At 38.2% G+C, this 22,070-nt stretch overlaps 5 protein-coding genes across 5 annotated transcripts; 3 read left to right on the top strand and 2 right to left on the bottom strand.

The window, feature by feature from the left end:
- The first annotated feature begins 4,234 nt into the window (after positions 1-4,234).
- Positions 4,235-6,331, top strand: LOC141901184 (uncharacterized). Its single transcript, XM_074788292.1, has one exon. It carries the CDS (start codon positions 4,235-4,237, stop codon positions 6,329-6,331), a length of 2,097 nt encoding a protein of 698 aa, XP_074644393.1.
- Positions 6,332-9,658: 3,327 nt separating this feature from the next.
- On the bottom strand, positions 9,659-11,946 carry LOC141902009 (uncharacterized). Its single transcript, XM_074789634.1, has 9 exons — positions 11,870-11,946; positions 11,616-11,673; positions 11,282-11,449; positions 10,892-11,173; positions 10,615-10,801; positions 10,309-10,525; positions 10,179-10,229; positions 9,992-10,094; positions 9,659-9,911 (listed from the first exon to the last, which is right to left on the bottom strand). The coding sequence occupies exons 3-9, from the start codon at positions 11,401-11,403 to the stop codon at positions 9,902-9,904; spliced, it is 972 nt and encodes a 323-aa protein (XP_074645735.1). The 5' UTR covers positions 11,404-11,449; positions 11,616-11,673; positions 11,870-11,946; the 3' UTR covers positions 9,659-9,901.
- A 2,015-nt stretch (positions 11,947-13,961) lies between these two features.
- Positions 13,962-17,204, top strand: LOC141902809 (uncharacterized). The gene is made up of 3 exons (XM_074790706.1): positions 13,962-14,081; positions 14,425-14,690; positions 17,079-17,204. Exons 2-3 carry the CDS (start codon positions 14,436-14,438, stop codon positions 17,142-17,144), a joined length of 321 nt encoding a protein of 106 aa, XP_074646807.1. The 5' UTR covers positions 13,962-14,081; positions 14,425-14,435; the 3' UTR covers positions 17,145-17,204.
- Positions 15,383-16,285, top strand: LOC141901051 (cholesterol 25-hydroxylase-like protein 1, member 2). The gene has a single exon (XM_074788126.1). The coding sequence runs from the start codon at positions 15,383-15,385 to the stop codon at positions 16,283-16,285; it is 903 nt and encodes a 300-aa protein (XP_074644227.1).
- Positions 17,205-19,601: 2,397 nt separating the features above from the next.
- Positions 19,602-20,651, bottom strand: LOC141901183 (FMRFamide receptor-like). Its single transcript, XM_074788291.1, has one exon. The coding sequence runs from the start codon at positions 20,649-20,651 to the stop codon at positions 19,602-19,604; it is 1,050 nt and encodes a 349-aa protein (XP_074644392.1).
- Positions 20,652-22,070: the final 1,419 nt, after the last annotated feature.

Genomic DNA, 22,070 nt, shown 5'->3' with positions numbered 1-22,070 from the left:
TATGTATAGCTATCATTGTCAACAATCAAAGATCATATTGATGTTGTAGTCCATAGGTGAATATTTCTTTTTTTAGTGAATGCCATGTTACGTGACATGCCATTAGGCAGCCGTAATTGTATATGCTATAGGGAACTTATGCATGGCAGTCTTTTTCAAACAACTCGAGTAGGAAAACGCAAGTGGTTAAGAATTTTGAGTGTTGAAAGTCAATCAAATTTTGATATAAATGTTCTTGAGGACACGAAAATGGAACTTATATCTAAAATATGTTACTGACGTTATGTAACAACTGTGTCAATTTCTCACAATGTGAAGGTTTCGGTAAACGGTAGAGACGAATATGCGATGATACCCTTCACCGTATGTTGACTGTTTTCCCACCTGCGCGAGAATACGATTGGGATGCAATTAGCAGATGATCATGGAATGGTAACTGAAAATTAGTAAGCTGCGAGAAACTTGCTTCTAGAAATCAAGGTGGACAAAGTGACATACACCTTCACTCGACACTGACATCAGAGCCATTGATTATCTACTACTAATATTCGAAAGAATAATTTCATGAGAATATTCAATGCTAAGTTTGTGGCTGAACTGGCTTGTGATTCACAAGCAAAATGCATCTCAAGATATCAGTAATCGGAATATATGAATTATTTATTGAGCGATGTATTTCACAAACTCCATACTCAATTTTTATCAACGCCATAAAAACGATATACCAGGAATCATTTTAGAAAATCTTCTTTATTTCTTAATGGTTTGGGAACGGTTGCTATATACAGAAAAAGATTCCAATATGTCAGCATAATTCAATTTATATTAGCAAGTCGCTTGCGTGATCGGTGACAACATTGCCCATCTTTCCGTGTACAATCCATACAAATATTTCGGTCTAGTCTAACACGCAAAGATAAATACTTCTGCGAATGTCACCGGTTTAGGCTCGAATATCATAATGACGGAAATAATTGAGGTCTCTGGTGAATGTAGACATAGATTATATCATATTACATCGAGTAAGGCAGGGTGAATATTGTGACGATGCAGGAAGTTCAAAGTTTTATTTTCAAATCCCTCGTTAGCTAAATGATGATTTCCTCTTCAAAGTTGGAATCACATAGATTTGAATCAATACAAAGTTGCCTCGTACATAATTAGCACACTCTTAGGCACGATATTGCATTTCCTCTTATTCGACGTTGCTCTCAATGTGAAAGCAGGGTTTCATCTTCTTAAGTAATGGCATATCAAATAATCAAATAGGTATAATAACCATTACTGTTAATATAGCATCATAGAACCCTTTGGAACCACAAATCCCGAAGAATGATTTCGATTTCTAGATGATCCTTTGATAAGTGACATCAAATCGACGTTTCTTTACTTGGTTCATGAACTGAATATATACTTTATTATCATTATCTTATTTTGCCACAGGGAACATGCAACATTTCTTCATGTTGGTGCAAAAAATAATTCCCATTAAATATAATCGATGGCTGGCTCTTGAGAGTAGACATACATTTCTTATGGCACTTTTTGTGGTCAAACGTTGATGGGAAATATATTTACAACGTCATTTTGTAAATGGGCTGCGACTCATCTGATATTGATTTCTGCAAGAACTATTTTAGTTACGTTAGTTTAGACTGAATCGAAGTGAGAAGAAAGAAGAACAACATACCCTGATGTAGAACAGTAATGTTGCATAAAGTAAATCTTTTGCTGCATGTTCCAAATGAAAAGGAAGTCTCATCTCCCACTTCAAAGTATTTCTTTCTACCAGTTGTGAGCTCAAGAAACAAATTCGTTTTTCTGATTCTCTTTTTCTGATTATCTTTATCTTTTCCAGATATATTAATCAATTACATCGACATATCTGTCGAAGCTGAAAATTCGCGACATCGATTTGTTGCTCGAAAAACGTGGCAACGTTTCGACTGTTATACAAGGAAAAACTTCAGAAGGAAGAACGTCCATTAGCAGTGGACGAATTTACATCGTGTAAACCGTAATTAAGAATCGGGATGCGTCGATTTATGTACGGTAGACAGATCTTATCCTTCATTTAATCGTCGTCATTACGTTTATTACATAAGTAATTGGCGAGTCCAACTGGGAGGCACGATTATTACTGTCCAGCAGGTAGGTCACTGGTGTTTTTCTTCCTTATTAGCAACGTTACAACGTCTTGAAATGTCTTAAAAGTATGGTTTTCATTGACAAAAAATCCGAATAACGAATATTTTTTGGACAAACTACTTCGAAAGCACGTTAATCACGTATAATTAGACTTTTACATTAAATTTTTCCTACAAAGTTGTCAGGTCGAATTCGTCATATTTTCAATCATGACGTATCTATGTAGTATGCCTAGGTCTACCTGTTCTGACAATTCTGAAAGCTTCCAGGGAAATTAGATACGACATCCAATTATACGTTTTACTGGATTCACGTTACACGGCGTAGACTAGCATGTTCATCAGATCAGATATATACTTGTTCCTAACGTATGATACATATAAACATTATACCACAGATGCAAATGAGCTGTTATCCAACTATCCAAGTAGCGTTTGTGGAAATTTGTTTCATGCGGAAATATGATCGCTTCTTGAATTTGACACTTGGTCAATTAAGATCAATTTTGTTACATAACCGTTATGGCGCATATCTACAATTGCAGCCTCGTCGAGGAGACAATGAATTCTATATACATAGAAGAATAGAATGTCAGTTTTAGCACGGCAGTTTTTGAATGCGACTAGATGAGAGCTTTGATTGAAAAAAATGTAAATCGGATGATGGGAAGTAACAGAGATTTATGGCGCGTATCATTCATTGTTTCGATATTTTTTCTTCGCAGTTATGTTACGTAAATATCAATTTACGCAGATGGTAGGTGTATATCAATTGTTACTGGTTTCCTAGTGAAAACGATAACAATGATACCAAACTACAGAAAACTAAGAAAAAGAATGTTCTTTATTGTCGTTTCTTCGAAAACTGAATATGTGAAACTAGAACTGGCTGAAAATACAGTCTATGATATGATATGATATGGTTACTGGGAATATGCTGTAGTATTTATGGTCTGCAGAGTAATGAAATTTAGTGTTTTTGCTTACGAGTTAATTTCATTATTAGCAGTGGGAATCAACTGCTTCGATTTTGCACAACTAGGACTTGACACGCATTTCATTTCAAATATTGTGCGTTTGCACGATGTCAATGCATTTTTTGTCAAATCGCCGTGCATTAGAAACTAAGAGACCTATGAGCGATGTGTGATTGATGGGTTGATATATTATCAGCACTGAACGTGAAATAAATTAACAGCAGTAGCAATTAACTTATTTGTCCTGTGATCTTTCAAACAAATATTGCATCCAGTCAGTACGTGATTACGAAATAGTGATTTCTTGAAATGTGTCTGAAATGTCTCAAAATATCGAATTATCAAAGAATCCATACGTCGCTACATGTATATTGAAATGAATATCAGCGATCAATGAAATGGTAAAAACGATAATTTAGGTACCGGTTTATCAAAATTGTAGAAATATAAATCGAACTTCAGAATTGATTGCTAACTGATATGATAGCTGATTTAATATCATTCCATCAATTACCATTGAAATTATCAATACTGCAAGTACAAATATGTGCATCCATAGATCCTGTGACGAGTTATTTGAGCACGTGCTGAATAACTGGAGATGAGATGAAAGAGATTTTTTTTTGTTTAAGAATAACATCAATATATTTTTCTATGCAACCAAAAACTAATCTAATATCACTCTAGCCATATACCGGATATCTAAAGCGCAAAATGAACTTTTGGAGCATGAACAAATATTTTAATTTCTGATTTTTATTTTTAATTCAATTTAATCATTATCAGCCAACATGCACATACTCATAGATAATCCTATGTCACTGTTTCTTGTGCCTTTATTTTTAGATGCGTCATCTAAGGACATGGTGATGATACTGTTACAACAGAGGATATCACAGGAAACCCCAAATGGTGAACACGAAACCTGACTAATGAAAATGAGCGTCACTACGGATCCTCTAACGCATAAGATATAATTACGTGTTAAGACACTCCCAAGCAGGAAACTTGACAGAAGGACACTAATAAGCAGTTACCTAGGTCGCAAGACTAACTTTGTTTGTATATGAGGATGGCATTTACATCAGAGCAAAATGCTCACTGAAAGCCATGAACCACTCTACACAATGCGATATCACAAACGTAACGAAATTGTTTGAAACCCGCTGTAAACACCAGCTTTCTGATATACATGCGTTGAATATCGGTGTGTCCATTTCATGCATCGTTTTTCTGCATATCACCGTTTTTGCTGGTCTTTTCGGCAACACACTCGTTTTCCTCGCCGTCCGTCGAAGCAAAGTTCTCAAAACTGCCATGAATGCTTTGCTGGTAAATCTAGCCATAATCGACACAGTTGCATCCGTTTTGGCGACGCCGTTACGAATTGTTATTTTGATCTTGACAGCGAACTTTCAAGGTCTAGCTAGAGGTATATGTTTTATTCACGAGTTTATCTCCATACTCGTGTGTACCGTCCAGCTAACGACCTTGGTGGCGATAAGTTACGAACGGTTCCAGGCAATTGCAAACCCATTTGACGTGGAAAATCGTGTTCTCCGGGTGAGAATGGGTATAATTTTCTCATGGGGAATTGGATTTATCATGAGTATCTTAGTAGTTATATTTCTTGCCGATTCGCCTTCATTTCTTCGATGTACATATGTATATTACGATATGGATTCGTACCAAAACATGTATTCGAATGTAGTCCTTGCGCCGATAAGTGTTTTAGCGACGTTCATAATATTGACATTGTACGGGAAAATCATTATGGCATTGAGGAGGCATACCGCAACAACCAATAAGCTTTTAACAGGAAAGAAGAACAAAGTCAAGCCAGAACCATCGAATAGTGACTTCGCGACTTCTCTAATTCAGAAAATAGAACCGGTCAGTAATTCATGTGATAAACGTGGCGGACGTAGATCTTTCAGTGATTCGAATAAAAAAGACTGCAAAGACACACCAAGAATAAATACAAACGTTATCGCAATTAAACCTGTTGAAATACCAGTTGAGTCTAATAATACTGCGAAACATCTAGAAATTAATACAATAACCTCTGCGGAAGGTGATTCATTAAACAAATCATCCGACCCTAATATTACTGAAGGCTATAAATCAAATATTGAATATAAACAGAATGTGGTTAAGAGGGGAAAAGTCAATACAGGAGAAGATACCTTGTATGACAAAGGGTTAGCACCAGATAAACAAGATGATACTGACCAAGAAACGACCCCATCGAATTCTAAAGAAAACGATACTTTCACACTTAAGAAATCCATCGGAGCAGCTTCATTGGTGCAAGCAGTCAATAATGACAAAAGTGTTAATACTGGGATAGAAGTTATCACGAAGAATGATGGCACATGCATACCTTCCGGGAGAGTGGAAGGTAGTGTAGGTTGTCATCTAAATGAGTATGGCCTAACAGTCCAGTCGGAAAAAAATACTAAAAGCGCATTTAAAGATAAAGGGGAAAAAGAGGAAGAAACCGTTACTGTCCCATCCAGAAAACCGGGAGATACCTCAACTTTAGAATCGGTTAACGAACGCAAAAGTGCCACATCTAAATCAGAAAATACGCAAACAGACACCGTCCAATCTAGACCCGCGAGTAAACTAGAACATAAACCGAACGATACCGTCCCGTTTCGAACCCCAAAATACGCTGAAGATACTGTGTCATTTAGACCCAAAAAACAAATTAGTGTTCTGTCGGCGAATATGAACAATGGAGCTGATGAGACGGTGGCATTTAGACCAAAACATCGCCAGCAGGACGTCGATACAGTTGCTTTCAATGGTCGTAGCATCAAGGTCGTCGATTTCGAAGGTCGCGAATCAGAGGCCCAGGCCACTGACGAACATGTGATCGGTGCCGTTTGCGTTATGACAAACAAAAACAAAGAACGTGGAAAACGTAAATTGGAAGGAAAGGCGGCAAAAAGAGCTTCAGTCGTGATCGGTAGTTTTCTGTTTATATGGTTACCTTTACCTGTGACGTATATGGTTACGTGTAATCTAACTAGTCGCTTTGATGCCCGGTTTGCGGTTAATGCTGCTGAACTAACGGCTTTGTCACTGGCTTCATTCACCGCAGCCATTAATCCGATTTTATACGCAATCGTTAACCGTCAGTTCAAGAATGAGTTCGTTAAGATACTTAAAAAGATTCCATGTCTCGAAAAACATTTATAACACTTTTTTTCAGTAGACCTGTACTTTAATGTTAAAAATCATGTAATCAAGTCGTGCAGTTAAGCATTATGTCAACAGAAGAATTATGTCTTTCTAAATGGTTTATTACATGTATTGCAAAATAAACTTGAAGCATCAATTTTGGGTGTCAAATTTTACAGTTTTTTCACATATTGAGGATAGCACATAATGACTAAATTCTAAGTCCAATATTCAATTATCCGGATATAATTTCTGCTATATTAGAAATGATTAATTAACATGATAATCTTATCGTATTGTCATCAAGAAATGAGTCATCCTTCTGATTACGATTTTTTCCAGCAGCAGATTATTCCTGTATATGGCACATTATCAATGTCTTAGTAAGGAGGAAACTTGTGTAATTATGTACATATTAACTCGATGTAGATGATTCAGATTATCACCACTAAAATACGTGCTAACTGATAATTAGTTTTACCTGGATATTCTCTATTTGAGCGCCACGGAAGAGACTGGGTCATGTAAACCCAACACTCAATTTACTGATATCGTGTTCAAATGCATTAGACGAGGTTATTATAGCTGATTCATATTCCCATTTATTGGTCCATTGCTACCCTATAGATGCCACAATTACCATTCGATTCCCAGTTGGAGACGATGCCTGTGAATATAATGTATATTTCTAACTTATATCCTTGTAACTTAAAACGAACCAGTAACTTTGTTGAAAAAACGCATTCCTAAATGCTTAGTGACTTTATCAGTTGGTGTAAAAATGAAGCCAATTTTTCAAATGTCCCTTTCACTCAATCAACATTTCGTCAATTCAAATTTCAACATTGTTTTATTATCAAACTGTAGACTGTATTTTCATTTACGTAGACACAAAATGGTAGCTTTTCTTCTCATGATTCAACGAGCCTTTTTTTATTTGCACTGATTTTCACGTCATTTCACCTATGAAATGAATAATGAAGATTTCCAATAACGCAAATTCGCACATGATGATTGAGTCGACAACTGTAAATAATCACACAAATGGTTACATGTGTTGTATGTTTAACTTGGAGGAACAAGCCACTGGGCCGACGTTTTAATTCATGAATAGACTGTGTAAATCTAATGCCGACATCCCCATAACGTAAATGACAACGCAAATATTCTTGATTAATTATCATGGACAGAACTGTCGGATATATTTCGATCGACATTGTAGCTCGATGGCTTTTGAGCGAAAGTACTTGAATACACAATGTTTGGCATCATCCAATTCCGCGTTTTGATATTTAATAAGCAATTTTTCGTTGACAGGTAATGATTCAAAGACCTCAGTTATCCCACGAATACTGTTAAGAGACTTTCAAATCGGCAAAAAGTGTGCACAGAAATATACGGAAGCGATAAAGGGCCTCGAGATGTCGCGTTCCAACTCGAAAAGTCGTCATATTTATGTCGACATACCGTGATATATCGCGTCAAGTCGATATGAATATGTCGATATATCGTGACGTTTTCACGACATATTTCGTTTTCTCGACGACTTTCCTCGCGACAAGTCGACATATTCATGACGACTTGAAACTCAGTCGTCATATTACTGGTGTCCTCATCTTACATTTACACATGTCTTCAAATGACGGCTTGTCCCGTGGAAAATGGGCAAAAAAGCGAAATTTGTCGTGAAAACGTCACGATATATCGACATGTTCATGACGACTTGACGCGATATATCGCGATATGTCGACATAAATATGGCGACTTGTCGAGTTGGAACGCGACAACTCGAGGCCCCTTATCGCTTCCGTAGAAATAACACACGTCGAAATAAAGTTGTTGTAATAAAGCGAAGGCGGATACGAGAAAGAATGATATTAACGTCTAATTAGAATCTGCAGACCGAGTCAGTCCACCTTATGAAGATACCAAGATTTACGCGACTTCCCGTCGTCGGCTGATTGCTCTGGGTGCATTTGGATTATACCATCATTGAAACGATAGAATACGGTCTCGTAGGCCTACTACAATTCCCGAGGTTTATTCGTCCAGTGGATTTTTCCTCCAAATTTGGTGAATGCGTAACATTGGGCGTCGGTTTTTCATCGAGATCGAGAATGCTTCGGGGTTTTGCTTTTGCACATCATTTACGCCTTTTATTAAATTTCGTAGATGCATTTATATTAATGTAATTATTGGCTTCGTGATGGTTATCTCGAACACGATAATCGCGTTCCTGGTGGATTATCAGTTACAAACGTCTCTTGGGAAACACTTCATGAATTAACTACAGCCTACAAACTGGACACCCTTACAGGGTCCAGGACATTATACGGTGCTATTTTGCTGTGTATCCTCCTCGATCGTTGTATTGTTGTACTCGATGGTTCAATGTGTTAAACGAATATTCCACACAATGTATAAAATCAATGAACTGATGAAAGAGGTTTTACGGGCAACATCGAAAAAGACATAAGAAAAGGACAGAATCATCCAAGTCCGTGTAAGATTGTGTCTACGACCGATAGTAAAATTCCTACGCGCAAAACATTCTATTTTGGCTGTTAGCTTCCGTATATTCGTAGCGTTATTAGATATGGATCGCCACAATCCCGTAACGATGAGCTCATCTCTACTGGATCATTGTCAGCTTAATTATAATAGGCATCGTTTTCGCAAATTAATCGTGACTGAATGACAAGGTATGGTCATTTGTTTCTAGCTCTCTGTTTTGTTTCAATCAATCACGTAACGTGTAATATCTTTATAGGCCCACGAGATAGCGGAGTACATCTATGACGCAAGCCTCGAGCGTACTTAGTGAACAACGAATTGCTAACTATGTAAATATGAACAGATATTAGCTCATTATATTTTACCGTCTCTATGGATGTCGGTGTTGGAAATATAAACATTTAGTGGGCGCTGATGATTCTGAATTTTTTCAACAACCCTTTTTTGCCGTAATTATCAATGATGATGCAAAGGGTGTATGGCCGGCTGATCGGGATCACAGTGTGGGAGCTCTTCGTCGACCAACCTTACAAACGGTAATCAATGATATAATTCATCAATTATCATTGATGTAAATAATGTTTCCTGAGATTAGGACGAATAAATACTAAGTGTTAATTGTTATCTACAGAGCCAGAAGATTTAAGTAAACTAAATTCACGGTGATTTGAGAAAGTTAATCATTGAATGTACTTTTTTCATCGCAGTTAGTGAGCATGACTTCGCCATCATAATTCAATTTAAGTCACCACCACAACCCATTGTAAACATACTTCTTCTAAACTGCAGTTGTCGAGTCGTTTCGACTCGACGAAACGACTGTCAGACCGTTTTTTGTCAATTGTGCAAATACAGTAGATTCCTACACAGGTTTTATAAGACTAAGTGTTAATCTTTTTTCAACGGTCATTATATATTGTTTGATAGAACAATCAAATTAAATCGAGATAGAATTGCCAGATTTTATATACTCATACGATTGAATCACTAAGCGGAATATCCGGTTCGTCGAGGTATTTTTCTATATTAGCCGCGGTGCGATAACGACATGACGATTTCATGGAACGACCACAGTTATTTATATCTACAAATTTGCATGAGATCGTGAGACATTATATATTTTACATACAGAATATATGTAGCATCAATTTGAGCGTTACGCACCGGCCTGTGACGTAACCAAGCTCATTACACACGTAGTAACTACACTCGTCTAAAGGATCGTTTAATGGAACATTTTTTTTTGCTCCCAAACAGCTGACGGGTGCTGTAACCAAGGTGAATCGAAAATATAGAATCCTCATGAACATGTGACAGAAGAGAGAGTGAAATGAAATTGTTTTGCACATACGTCGTTTCCTTGGTTTGCAGTTCATCTTCAATTTCTGGTTCGCCATCATGTCTATTCACAGGGTTAATGAGAAAATAAGTTCGCGATAAACGCTACAGATGGAAACTGTAAAAACTACGACACTACTTACCTTCAAACTCTTGAGTTGTGACGTATGAATATACTTCGGCCTTTTTGTGTAAAGTAATATTTTGGCAACGATTCAGGAAGCGATTGTTGCAAGGCAAAACGGCTTTAATCAAGGCATAAAGATCTGGATCATGTTTGCGTAGTTGTTCCCTTGTATGAATGGTTACGTCTCCTCCCGAGTTGACGAAGTCGTTCATGTATGCCTGCATACCGGTAGCCTAGATACAATTGAACATCTTCAGTCTACATGCTCGTACGCAATGCCATCATCTTGCATCGATTGAAATTTATTCATGCTTATATTTACAAAGTATTCCGTATCAGACGTAGCGGCGTATCCACCTAAACCATTTTTGCCGGCTGGCAACGATTTAGCTTTATTGTAGGCATTAACCAGTAATGTTTGTAACTTCGCTGGTCTTCTGCCTGTGCGCCAACCGAAAATATGTAGCCCGTGAGAGAATTCATGAACTATGATGCTTTGTCCCCAGTATCTGAAAATAGCAAAGTTGCGAAGCCTGTCCTAGTAATGTGAAAGAAGTTGGATTAAGATATTTGAGAATGGTATGATTTGTACAATCGACCTGTCGATGCCATAGGCGTAGCAGCCCACGTTTTCTTCCGCACATGTAGAAATAGGCCTCTCTCTCTCGTCGGACCAACGCCTCGTGCACGTTGGTCCCAAAAACCCGTTGGATTCAGCGTAGAATGCTCCGGAATATCCGTGGTAACCTCTGATTGCGCCATCAAGCCAAATCGTCCGTACCATTTGTAATAGTTGCGACGCAAATCTTCGCGATCGGCAAACAGAAATCTGACGACGTAACAAACTCTTCGCAGTATATGGTTCGGTACTTTTTCGGAACCTAGAATTATATTTCTGCTTAAGGAGAGTTTGTACTGTTGAAATAGTTGCTCGACCAATATCGTCTGATTATATTATACACGGTCATCGGAATCTGCCAATAACTTACCGAGAACCGGTAGACCGTACGCGTGCAAAAACTTTTTGTAAAATGTGTTGTTGATTGGTTGGAATGGCATATATTCGCTGTAAACTGTTAGGTTTAACGGTACTGGTTTGATATTCGTGCATTCGCTGAAATCCACTGGTTCACCGGGTCGTTTGCCATCGTTATGACCTTTAACCGTGCATGAGAATGAATCCCTATAATACTTTTATTGTCATCGGCAATTCATACAAATGTATTCTTTTCAACTTATAATCCTATGCTATTATTTGTTTTTTTTTTACAAATTCACATTCTGGCGAGAATGCGACTTCAGAATACCGGTGTTTGTACTTACGCAATGGCTGGAAAGAGCCAGACTCACGTTTGGTTATTTTTTCGCTGATGGGTATGTCCTTTAATAAGTTCAGATTAGAGTGGTGTAGATGCGATCATTAGAAATTGGACATAAAATATATCATAGTTTTATTCAAAATGTTGACAATCCACTTCCGATTAATGAAAGAAAATTTGGTTTTTTGCGAAATACTAGTTTGAGAGATTATGTGTTGATACATTCTGAATGATAGGTGCAAACCTTTCACTATTTACCTTTTCGGTTGGAACGAAACCGGACACAATTTCTATGAGTAGAATAAATAAACACAACAATCCTTTGGAAATCATTTTCAGAGAGACGTAAAACATAGGATCATCGCTTTATTATATATTGTGATAAAGCAGTTTTTTAAATATTTACATACATAGATTATTCATGGTGAACATTACGTGATAACGCAAGATGATATAGTAGATGTGTCGGATGAAATATTTTCAGATGTTATACAAGGTGTTATGTTCACACGCATCCACTCCTACAAAATTCTTTTGCAAGTCATATTGAGGTGACAAAAGCTATTAACATGGTGTCCAAGTTAGTAACAAATCTGGCATACTTTGGATTCGTTCAGCGGAGAGGCGTTAATTGAAAATTATCAAAATGCACCGTGTACAGTATATATTTCCCGAACTTTTCGTTCACCGCCACTCTTCATGTTTAAATCATACGGTGCGAAATTTCATCTGGCTTCATGGCTTCTGGAAACGTATCCCATGCCATCGTATATCAATACTATCATTTATACTACGAAATCTACCCGAAGAAGCTCTACGAGGTTAATTCCGCTATGGCTTGGTTGCATCTTGTGTCAACAGGTATACTTACTTATTTCGGACTTTTTGCAAACCCGTTGTCGTTCGGAATTCTAACGATGGGCGCTATGAGAACGTATTCATATAACTGTTATTTGGCGGCTCTGGCAGTTTTCGACTTTCTAAACAACATTTCAAGGCTTATTTTCTGGCTTAATCTAATGTCGAATATGTTTACCGGGCGTTTGTTAATTCAACTGACGAAGTCTCTAGATTGTGTAATGGCTACATACTTTACGACCGTGGCGATGATTGGCAGTAGCTGGATGGTGAGCGTACTCAGTTTGGAACGGTTTTTCGTCGTATGTTTTCCTATCACAGCTAAGCGCTTGTGCACGAAATCCACCGCGCGATTCGCAACGTCTATAATAACTATCGGTGCCATTCTATATAACATATCACATCTCGCACCGCCGTATGAAGGATACGTTCCGGGTTACGGTTGTCTAGTCACCACTGAAGCCAAATCAAACAACCACGTTAAGATTGTTATCGCTAATACGTATGTTCCGCTGCTTAGTATTCTCTTATTTAATACATGCGTAGTTGTCAAACTTTGGAGACGCAACTTGAACACGGCCATCCAAGGGAACTCGGCAAGAAAATCGTTGCTTAAAGTTACCAAACTTATGTTGCTAGTCACATGTTCATTTTTCGTCTGTATATTTCCCGTAGCAATGGGTACATTGATTTCAACTCGCTTTCCGCAGTGGTCACAATACATCCGTTACAATGTATTGCCGGTACTGCTGATATTGAACGACGCCAATTACAGTATCAATTTTTTACTTTATATCGGGACTTGTAAGAAGGCGAGGGAGTCTGTATTAAGAACGATCGGTTGTAAGTGTAGGCTCCCCTTGCGCGAAAGCTTCGTCGTGCGCAGAATCAACAAATCAACCGAACGGACCAACGCGATTTCAAAAAATGATGATATCGTCTACAGAGTTTCCTATAACAGTTACAGCGCTTAGACATCCGAATTAAATCGTAATGCCATCGTATGATATACAACGTGGGTCTAACAGAATTTCACTTATACATTATGTTACGATCAATCTATGATCAGAACATCGGAGTCAGTCAATTATTGTTGTTATCTTATGCGTTGTACTAGTGCGATATTTACCACCAGCAAGTTGACAATATGTGTACAGACGCGGGAACGGGACTCACGTTCTGTGTCACAGATAATACTCATTACTTATTATCAAAATCATCTTTCTCGGTTATTCTATGTAGATATTTGTACATATATATATATATGAATATATATTCTGTATCATATAATCTGGTCCAATTATAATATCTGATGCGGTATACTTACAAATTGTACTTATAAAAAGCTAATTGATTTAAAGTATTGGTTGATTCAGTGGCGCTCTCTGAAATTTGAATCCGAACAGTTGGTTGCGATGCGTTGAAAATTCACAGTTGGTGAGCGCATGATTTTATAGAAGGTGTATTTTTACACGTTGATACCATGCGTGGATGCTATCAGATGATCGTATACAGTTTCACGGATCCTGTAACCAGTGACAAATGTTAGTTCTTCGGTGAACAGAGCGTCCAAAAATCAAACCGTGTTGGATCATCGAAGTGTACAGTTCATGTAAGTATTTCGCTAGAAGTATTTAGATTTCATATTTAGACTTCTCGTAATTGAGATATTGTTTGTTTCCACGATTATAATAAGTTCGTCGAACTGACCAAATAAGTTCGTCGCACTGACGTGTTGACTAAGACTTAACGTACATATAGATTATTTCAGTACATCAGCACTCAAACGTTACTGGTATACCTTAACCCAGTGCAATTTACAATCAAAAACATGCAGAAAAACCGCACTTTTTGCAATTTCCAAGGGGTTTCAATATCAATTTAAGCTAGCCAAACAAATGGTAGGTAGCTGACCATTTAACTTCTAAATTTACCCTTATATTCATGGATTCCAGAAATCAAAACGATGGACTTTTTGTGCAGCCGTGTATTCGTCGCTGTGGTCTGTTTCGGGTGTGTTTTTTCGGTATCAGTTCCGGTCGGGTTAGCAAAAACTAATGATGAAACGGAGCCAGTTAGAAGTGGGAATCATTGTCACGTGACGGAGGAGTGGTATTACATCCAGGTATATTCAGGCACTCTACACGGTTACAGGAAATGCTGCGTTGAGATTGAAGGCAAAGACTGTGAATGCGACGGACTACAGTCTTGTGTCATGATGGTAAGTTATCACCATAGCTCGTAAAACCGTCACAAATCGCTCGAGCAATTTAAAATGAAAGTAATCGATAAGTCCCATTTCAAGCGTATGAAAGCGTTTCTACGAATCCCAATTAAAAATCTGTCTTAAGCAGAAATACACGTATAATACCAAATAGAGGATTACGTTGCAATCCTTTCTAAATACAATGGCGAATTGGTTTTATTGTAATTAGAATGAATGATTTATCTTATTTGGGCTTTTTGATTAAGTTCATTGATGGTTTCTTGTGATATAAATTCTTAACCTTTAAACTATGCGTGTGTATTTTGGTTAGCCGTATAGCGTGATCCTAGCGCGCGCGTGGTCTGATATTTGATGATTGTTTTTGATTGGTGATCTTTGTACCTCGCGCGAGTTGTGAATTTGAACTAGCTTGTGGCCAGGAAAACGGCACATTTCTATTTCTGATATGGGTGAAATCCTAGACAGTCTAACTCGGGAATCCAGTTTTAGTGCTCGTGTACTAAGTACGTGCAGTCATCGGCGTCCATTTCTGAGTGCAGTTGATCATTTATCCAAATTCAAACGACAGTCCAAAGATAATTGGTGTTGTATAAAGATAAAAACTGGGGTACACATTAAAGCTTTGGACAATATTCACTGAATTGCTGAACGATAGCTGTCAGACGCAGCGCTTCTACTGGATATCAATGGAGAATATAACTGAGACCTTTCGTGAGGCTGTTGCGTATAATCCATTGCAAACTCTATGGGACTTGCGATTCGGTTGGGAGGATGTTCTACGTTCACCTCTGTGGCCGGTTCTGTCGTCGGTAACTTTCTATTTCATCTGCATTCTACCGTTCACCGTCGTCGATTTATACGGAAAAAACTGGCAATGGATCCAAAAGTACAAAATACAACCAGAGAAAGAAGTTACCGCTCCGTTGGTCATGAAGGCAGTTATTCAAACGGCGTGGAACCAAGTATTGTACATTCTACCAGCAACTATTGCGCAGTATCTTTGGACCCCACCCACGCCGTTACCGCCGACCGCGCCGAGCATGTGGGAGTTCACCTGGCAAATGATAGCTATGCTTATAATATTTGACTTTCAATATTTCGTGTGGCACATGATGCATCATAAATCGCGTTTCTTGTACAAATGCTTCCACAGTTTGCATCATCAGTACAACTCGCCATTCAGCTGGGTGACGCAGTATCTACACCCGTGGGAGCTTATTACAGTCGGCTTCTTCACGACCGTCAATCCGTGGATATTCAAATGTCATCCGCTTACTACTTGGATCTGGAACTACCTCAACATTGTCATCAGTGTAGAGGCACATCACGGATTCGATTTTCCATTCGGTGGCCACAAATGGATACCATTTGGACTGTGGGGAGGCGCCATACAACACGACATGCATCACATGAAGCCTATGACCAATTTTCAACCATACATGACGCACTGGGACCGCCTGTTCAAATCGTACTGGCCGGGAACAAGGGCAGGTGGTTACAAGAGCGAGGAGCTGTTGAAATTTGAACGAGTGCATCGCGAGCGACGGTCAGCAAAAAATTCCATCACTAACGGACGCAAAATCGATTAAAAAGTTGAATAAACAATTATCGAAACTTCGATCCTACGGACCTTTGATTGTGATTTTGATATCAAACAATACGACTCTATTCATGTGGCTTATGACGAGATTATCGCGCAGAATCTTCTCCGAAACCATAACTTTCTATACAAGTAAAACACAATTCTCGAAGTAAAACTTGATAATTTAATACGGTGCTACTATTGAATATTCATTCTGAATGCGAAAATTCGATATGAAATGTTAGGTTATCACTGTGTTAAATCCATGTTGATGCTCACAATTTTCTATCACCATAGCGTTACGCAGGCCGATTTTAATATATTTTTTCTCGATAACTGAATTATTAAATTTGATTTATCAGGACAGTAGTAAATGGTGTATTGATTGACACACTCTTGACTCATTGTTTTTTTTTTGTTGTTGTTCATATTTTGTAATGTGAAGGAGAATCGTGTTATCATTCAAAATGTCCAAATCACCTTTATCTAACGGAGTCTAAGGTCTTGTAGATTGTTTTTCTCTGCGGCTAGCCTGCCAACCGGCCAGTACGCTACCACATTCACTGAAAGGAAAACTGTGATGCATTTCATCGAAACTGTAATATAAGAAAAATGAAAAGTTTCGAAAAGTTTCCTTGAGTGGATATATTTCAGTTTTCGTCGTTATGATGGTCATCAGAAATATCGGATACTCGGATTTTATCTTATATCATCTTAGTTTACAACACGAACAAATTCATCGAATTTTCTTCGATCGGTCATTGATGCAAATATGTACTTATTGAATTTTCAAATTACAGGGTGAAGATACGCCTGATAACTTACGATGGTCAAATCTCCAGAAAATGGTTCACAGCAAGAAATAAGAATGAAGACAAAGATAGTGATTTCCTGGTCGATTTAAATTTTATTAAAGAGATGTGTGGCTAGCTTAATATTGAATAGTATATATATATATATTATATGTTGTATGGTTTCAGATTAATCATTGTGTTATTTTTGCAATGATTTATTTTTGCTGGTCCAACTGGGCTGTACGGCTCGTCTTGTCAATGTCGCATGATGTAGATTGTTCATCAGGCGTTTCTTTAAGAGATGTTCTACATGGAAATGCATGAATTATTTGACTACTAGTAGGCTAGTTTCCAATTTCCATTTCTATTCATTTTATCGATTCTTTTCCACGAGGTGGGCGTGGGTGTGGGAGCGGGTGCGGACGTGGTTGCTGGTGCGGGTGCGGAAGCGGACGCGGACGTGTAGGTAGGTGCGGGTGCGGAAACGGGCGTTGTGTTTCCACGAAACGGTCACAGACGCGCAAGGTGTCAGCACTAATAACAATGGTTTCTCATCATGATTCTGTTCTTTCTGAATACAACCTCAAATGCCACCAATGCCTAATTATCATCTCACTAGTGGACTTTGAGCTAAATTACCAGATGAATAAATACCCGAGAAAACAATGGCACAAATCCGCGCGGGCAGCAAGAGAGCGACAACGAGAACGTTGTATGAATATGACTGAAAAAACAACCACTCGTCAAGCCGCTGTACCACGCGTCATAGAAACAGCTTAATGAAAATACGTTGGAGCCATTTATTACATTGAACATAAGCAGGAATAAATCAGAATCATCCTGGTGTCTATTGCGGTATAAACGTCTGATTTTGTGGAGATCGCAGCGCCTATACATCAACTTTCTAAATGTTATTTTGCAACTATGTTTCTATAAACCTAGGAGACTCTAAGATATATTGGCTGTCGCTACATCATAAGCCTGAAAGTCTTGTTTATACACTTCAGATTTTCACCAACTTCAATTCCCCAGTTTTTTCGGAAAATCTCAAAACTCTCAATCATATGAACTCGATATGATTGAACATATTTCCTTCCGATCGATCGCGATGCTGTTTGGGAATAATTTCGAGCATTCGAAAAATTCCTCGCTGAAATTCATTGAAATTAACATAAAATTAAATGAAAACGACTGCTTGAATAAAGGACGTATGTTTTGAATCACCAAATAATTAGCATAAATTTGAATGAATAATTGTAGAAAAAGGAGCTGCACGTGATTTTATATTCCGTCGCTATTTAGACAAATCTCTACATGTATAAAAGATGCATGAAATGGGCAAAATAAATTGATAGAATGCTTGCCTCACACGTATAGATCTACAACTGAAACATGAGTATTTCTGTAAGGGGAAAATTAGAACAGGTACTGGAGGGAATTTCGCCTGTTATCAGGTGTTAATTGAATTAATTACTTAAGCAGAAATAGGGTGAATCGGGTACATCTTTTGCGAAAAGGCGCCGCGTTAGATTAGCTTTATGTGTTCGGTAGACTGTATATTGCATGTTGATAAAATCTGATAATACCAACATGAACGAAGCGCAGATTTTGTGTCCGTAAATTAAACAACTACGTTTTGAACGTACAATGACTTAATAAATTGACGTACAATGACTTAATAAATTGAATTAATGCTTTGTACTCGGCGTGATAATTTTAAACGATAACAAGGTGTCAACACTGTAGGTTAAAAGTCACTCTGTAGAATTTCATTAGATGAAATTTCGAAGATTAAATAAAACCATACCGTTTCCGCAACTGTTAGCTAACAGCCGAAACATTGTGGTTTCGTTTTGAAATCTTTAAAATCTTACCGCATCAATATATTTTATTGGACTTTTTCACGAAGTAAAGTGTTCATTCGACTAACGTGATACTGTTATTTGCGATCGTTTCTTTTAATATACGATTTGCACTTGATTCGGCTATGCTTGTTTAATCGTGTTCCAAAGAGAAACACAATTATGAACGCGACGCTTTCATCGAGATTGCTTTTCATACATTCATAGAGATTCGATGTTTCTGGTCCAGGGTTCTTCAGAGGTCACATTGCATAATATCTAACAGATCAGTTGCTATTGACGTAACACGGCTATTCTTAAGCTGTATTTCGTGATCAAACATTGCATTTGGGAGAACTGATCAACTCACCACCACATAATGATCACCAATACGTACATGTAAAAAACCCGGAAATGTCACTAATTGGATCCAATGGGGAATCATTTCATGGTACGATTGACTTTTATACTCGAAATTATCATCGGGACTGCCTGGCCGTAGATGAATATCGGACTCATATAAAAGGAACAAACATCACAGTATAACCATATACGTTTAATTTCTATTTCCACGAACAAACAAAATTCATCAAAATATGTTTAATAACTGTTAGTACATTTAAAATCATTTTCCGATCGGACAAACTCCCGGTGTAAATTATATTTCCTGAATGCAGTTCGATATTATTCAGCAATCGTCAACGATAGGTGTAGATACAGACATCGTAAGGTGGTCGTAATTGGTGCTGCGATCGCGTACGCTCCCATTCTGATGGCGAGTGCCGTTAGATTTTTCAGTACCGTATATACAAGAAAATAACATGCTTTTCATAGTTTTTCTGAACGTATAGTTAACCGCGCAGTAAAGTACAAAATTCATCGAAAAGTTTATCATCAGTGCGAAGTTAGTGACGTAGCCGGCGGTTATGATGGACTGGTATCGCGAATAATCCTTCCTTATATCCGCCATACTCGAAATGAAACCGCGAATTTCTGACGGCGATACGAGCACGCAAAACAGGGTAATGATAGCGATCAGCGTTACCGTAAGACGATCTTTACTTCTGTTAGTTCTGTAGGACACTTGGGCCGAATGACGTCTCTGTAGCTGCGAGGATCTCGTTAGCGCGCGGATCAGATTACAGTTACAGAATATCAAAGTTATCAAAGGAATGCAGAATCCCAACACGAAATAAACTCCTCGATATGCATAGATGAATTTTACGTTCTTTTCCAGCGACGACGGTTTGGTGATGTAGCAGGTTTGATTCGTGTTCGACGGCGCTTCGGAGAATTTATCGCATTTCACGTCTATAATTTCCGTCATCCAAAACCTCGGTAAATTGACGCCTATTGATAAAACGAGCACGATCACCACCGCTCGGACAGTGCGTTTTATACCGACGATGCTCCTGGCGTGTAGCGGATGACAGACGACTATGTACCGCTCGATCGTCATTACAACAGTCAACCACGTGCTAAACAACACGAAAGCATTAATCAACCCGCCGCTATACACGCTAAAATACAATCCAAACGAACGTTCTTCGTAAAGCCATTTTTGGGGCAAAACTGCCCCCGGAAAAGTCATCGAGCAAATTATCAAATCGGAGCCGGCTAATGCCGTCAAGCAAAGCTGCGCCGTGCGTTCCATTGTTTCCATCGATTTGGTAAAACGTTTTCTCGTCAGTACGATCAGATTCAGCAGGTTACCGATAATTCCAAAAGCGCAAACCATCGGCGTTAGATACGTATTCAATATAGTCTCGTAAAGGCGATGCTCATTGGCGGATCCTTCGCCGTCATCGAGGTCAGTTTTGTTCGAAAATCCGGTGTAAGTTGAGTTGTGTATTACTGCCATATTATTTCTGCTTCTGTATTCACTATTGAAGTTCCTACAAAAATCCGTATACAACTAAATATCATTAAGTATTGATCATCACAACTTTGCCAGACGCGATGCACTCACTAGCTTTCAGATAAAATCTTCCACTGAATGAACAATGTTTCTCGCGAACCTCAGCGACTTAGACATTGTGCCCCATCGACGTGTTCGATTTACGTACACATATTCCGACAGCCTTTTAGGAAATGAAATGAACAGGCATTTCGTAGCCTCGGGCTTAGAAAGAAACCGACACGAAAAGCTATCGATGGTTCGTAATTGAATGTGCTGGTAGATTATCCGCCGCTTCTGATTATCAATTAATGGCGATCTTCATCAACAGCCTATAATGATAATAATAATAATAACAATAATAAGATAAAGATTCACTATCAAATCAAGGAAACAGAAACAATGGTCGACGTGTATGTATGGGATATCATGGGATAAAAGTATGTAAGGTAATGTTGATTGGGCAAATGAATATCACGTTCTGGCGTCAATTATACAAACGACACGGTTTTTTGTAGCAAAGAAAGGATTTTCCATTTCACAAGACTGCGTGCTAATAATTGGTTTGTATAGATGCCTCAATGAAGCGGAATATCACTTTTTTAATGGCTTCGTTCCATTCATTATTCACCAAAGATGCCCGATAATCCTCGCTGCATTTTTTTCTGCGCGAGCAGAGATAAGATTCAATTAAGCCTCAATTCGATGGCAGATTCACAATTCTTTTAATGGGAATTTTCTTATGAATAAACAATTCCATAGTTCACGTCGATTTGTTCCGATGGATTACATGTTGAGCAGAGAAATGATGACCATGGTATGAATGCATTATACTTTTCGTTTTGATTATTCATATTGTTCTAGTATGGAGTATGGAACGGATGACACTACAGTCACTTCACAACGGAATCTCAGTTGAAGAGCGCCTATCTATCGATATTTCCATTCGTACTGAAATTTATACCTTTTTAGAAATGTTGCGCAGACTAATAGCCTGCGATAGCGAGGTGTTGTTTCGTGTTGCGTATCTGAAGGCGAACATCTGTCAAGTTCGTAATCTATTGATGAGTGACGTCTTATTCCCCCACGAGAATTTTATATTCATCGTTTCTTATTTTTTTCAAACCGTTCGTGTTTGAATTCATTTCAAATAGCAACGGAAATACCTCTGAATCTATGTAGTGCGTGACTGAGGTTCTGAATGACGAGGTTTACCGGCGAGAGGCGAAAAGTATAAATTTAGAAATGGATGATCCTACT

The sequence above is a fragment of the Tubulanus polymorphus genome, chromosome 3 (genome assembly GCF_964204645.1).
Source record: "Tubulanus polymorphus chromosome 3, tnTubPoly1.2, whole genome shotgun sequence".
NCBI lineage: Eukaryota > Metazoa > Nemertea > Palaeonemertea > Tubulaniformes > Tubulanidae > Tubulanus > Tubulanus polymorphus.
This window is presented reverse-complemented; position numbering and strand designations above follow the sequence as displayed.

What these genes read in the sequence shown, in the direction of transcription:
- LOC141901184 (XM_074788292.1), top strand. Translation starts at nt 4,235, where the DNA reads ATGAACCACTCTACACAATGCGATATCACAAACGTAACGAAATTGTTT.
- LOC141902009 (XM_074789634.1), bottom strand. Translation starts at nt 11,403, where the DNA reads ATGCACGAATATCAAACCAGTACCGTTAAACCTAACAGTTTACAGCGA. An exon ending in CGTCTGATACGGAATACTTT is followed by an intron (nt 10,526 to 10,614) that starts GTAAATATAAGC and finishes AATTGTATCTAG; the next exon opens with GCTACCGGTATGCAGGCATA. An exon ending in CTGCAAACCAAGGAAACGAC is followed by an intron (nt 10,095 to 10,178) that starts GTATGTGCAAAA and finishes CCTTGGTTACAG; the next exon opens with CACCCGTCAGCTGTTTGGGA.
- LOC141902809 (XM_074790706.1), top strand. Translation starts at nt 14,436, where the DNA reads ATGGACTTTTTGTGCAGCCGTGTATTCGTCGCTGTGGTCTGTTTCGGG. An exon ending in TACAGTCTTGTGTCATGATG is followed by an intron (nt 14,691 to 17,078) that starts GTAAGTTATCAC and finishes TTCAAATTACAG; the next exon opens with GGTGAAGATACGCCTGATAA.
- LOC141901051 (XM_074788126.1), top strand. Translation starts at nt 15,383, where the DNA reads ATGGAGAATATAACTGAGACCTTTCGTGAGGCTGTTGCGTATAATCCA.
- LOC141901183 (XM_074788291.1), bottom strand. Translation starts at nt 20,651, where the DNA reads ATGGTTTGCGCTTTTGGAATTATCGGTAACCTGCTGAATCTGATCGTA.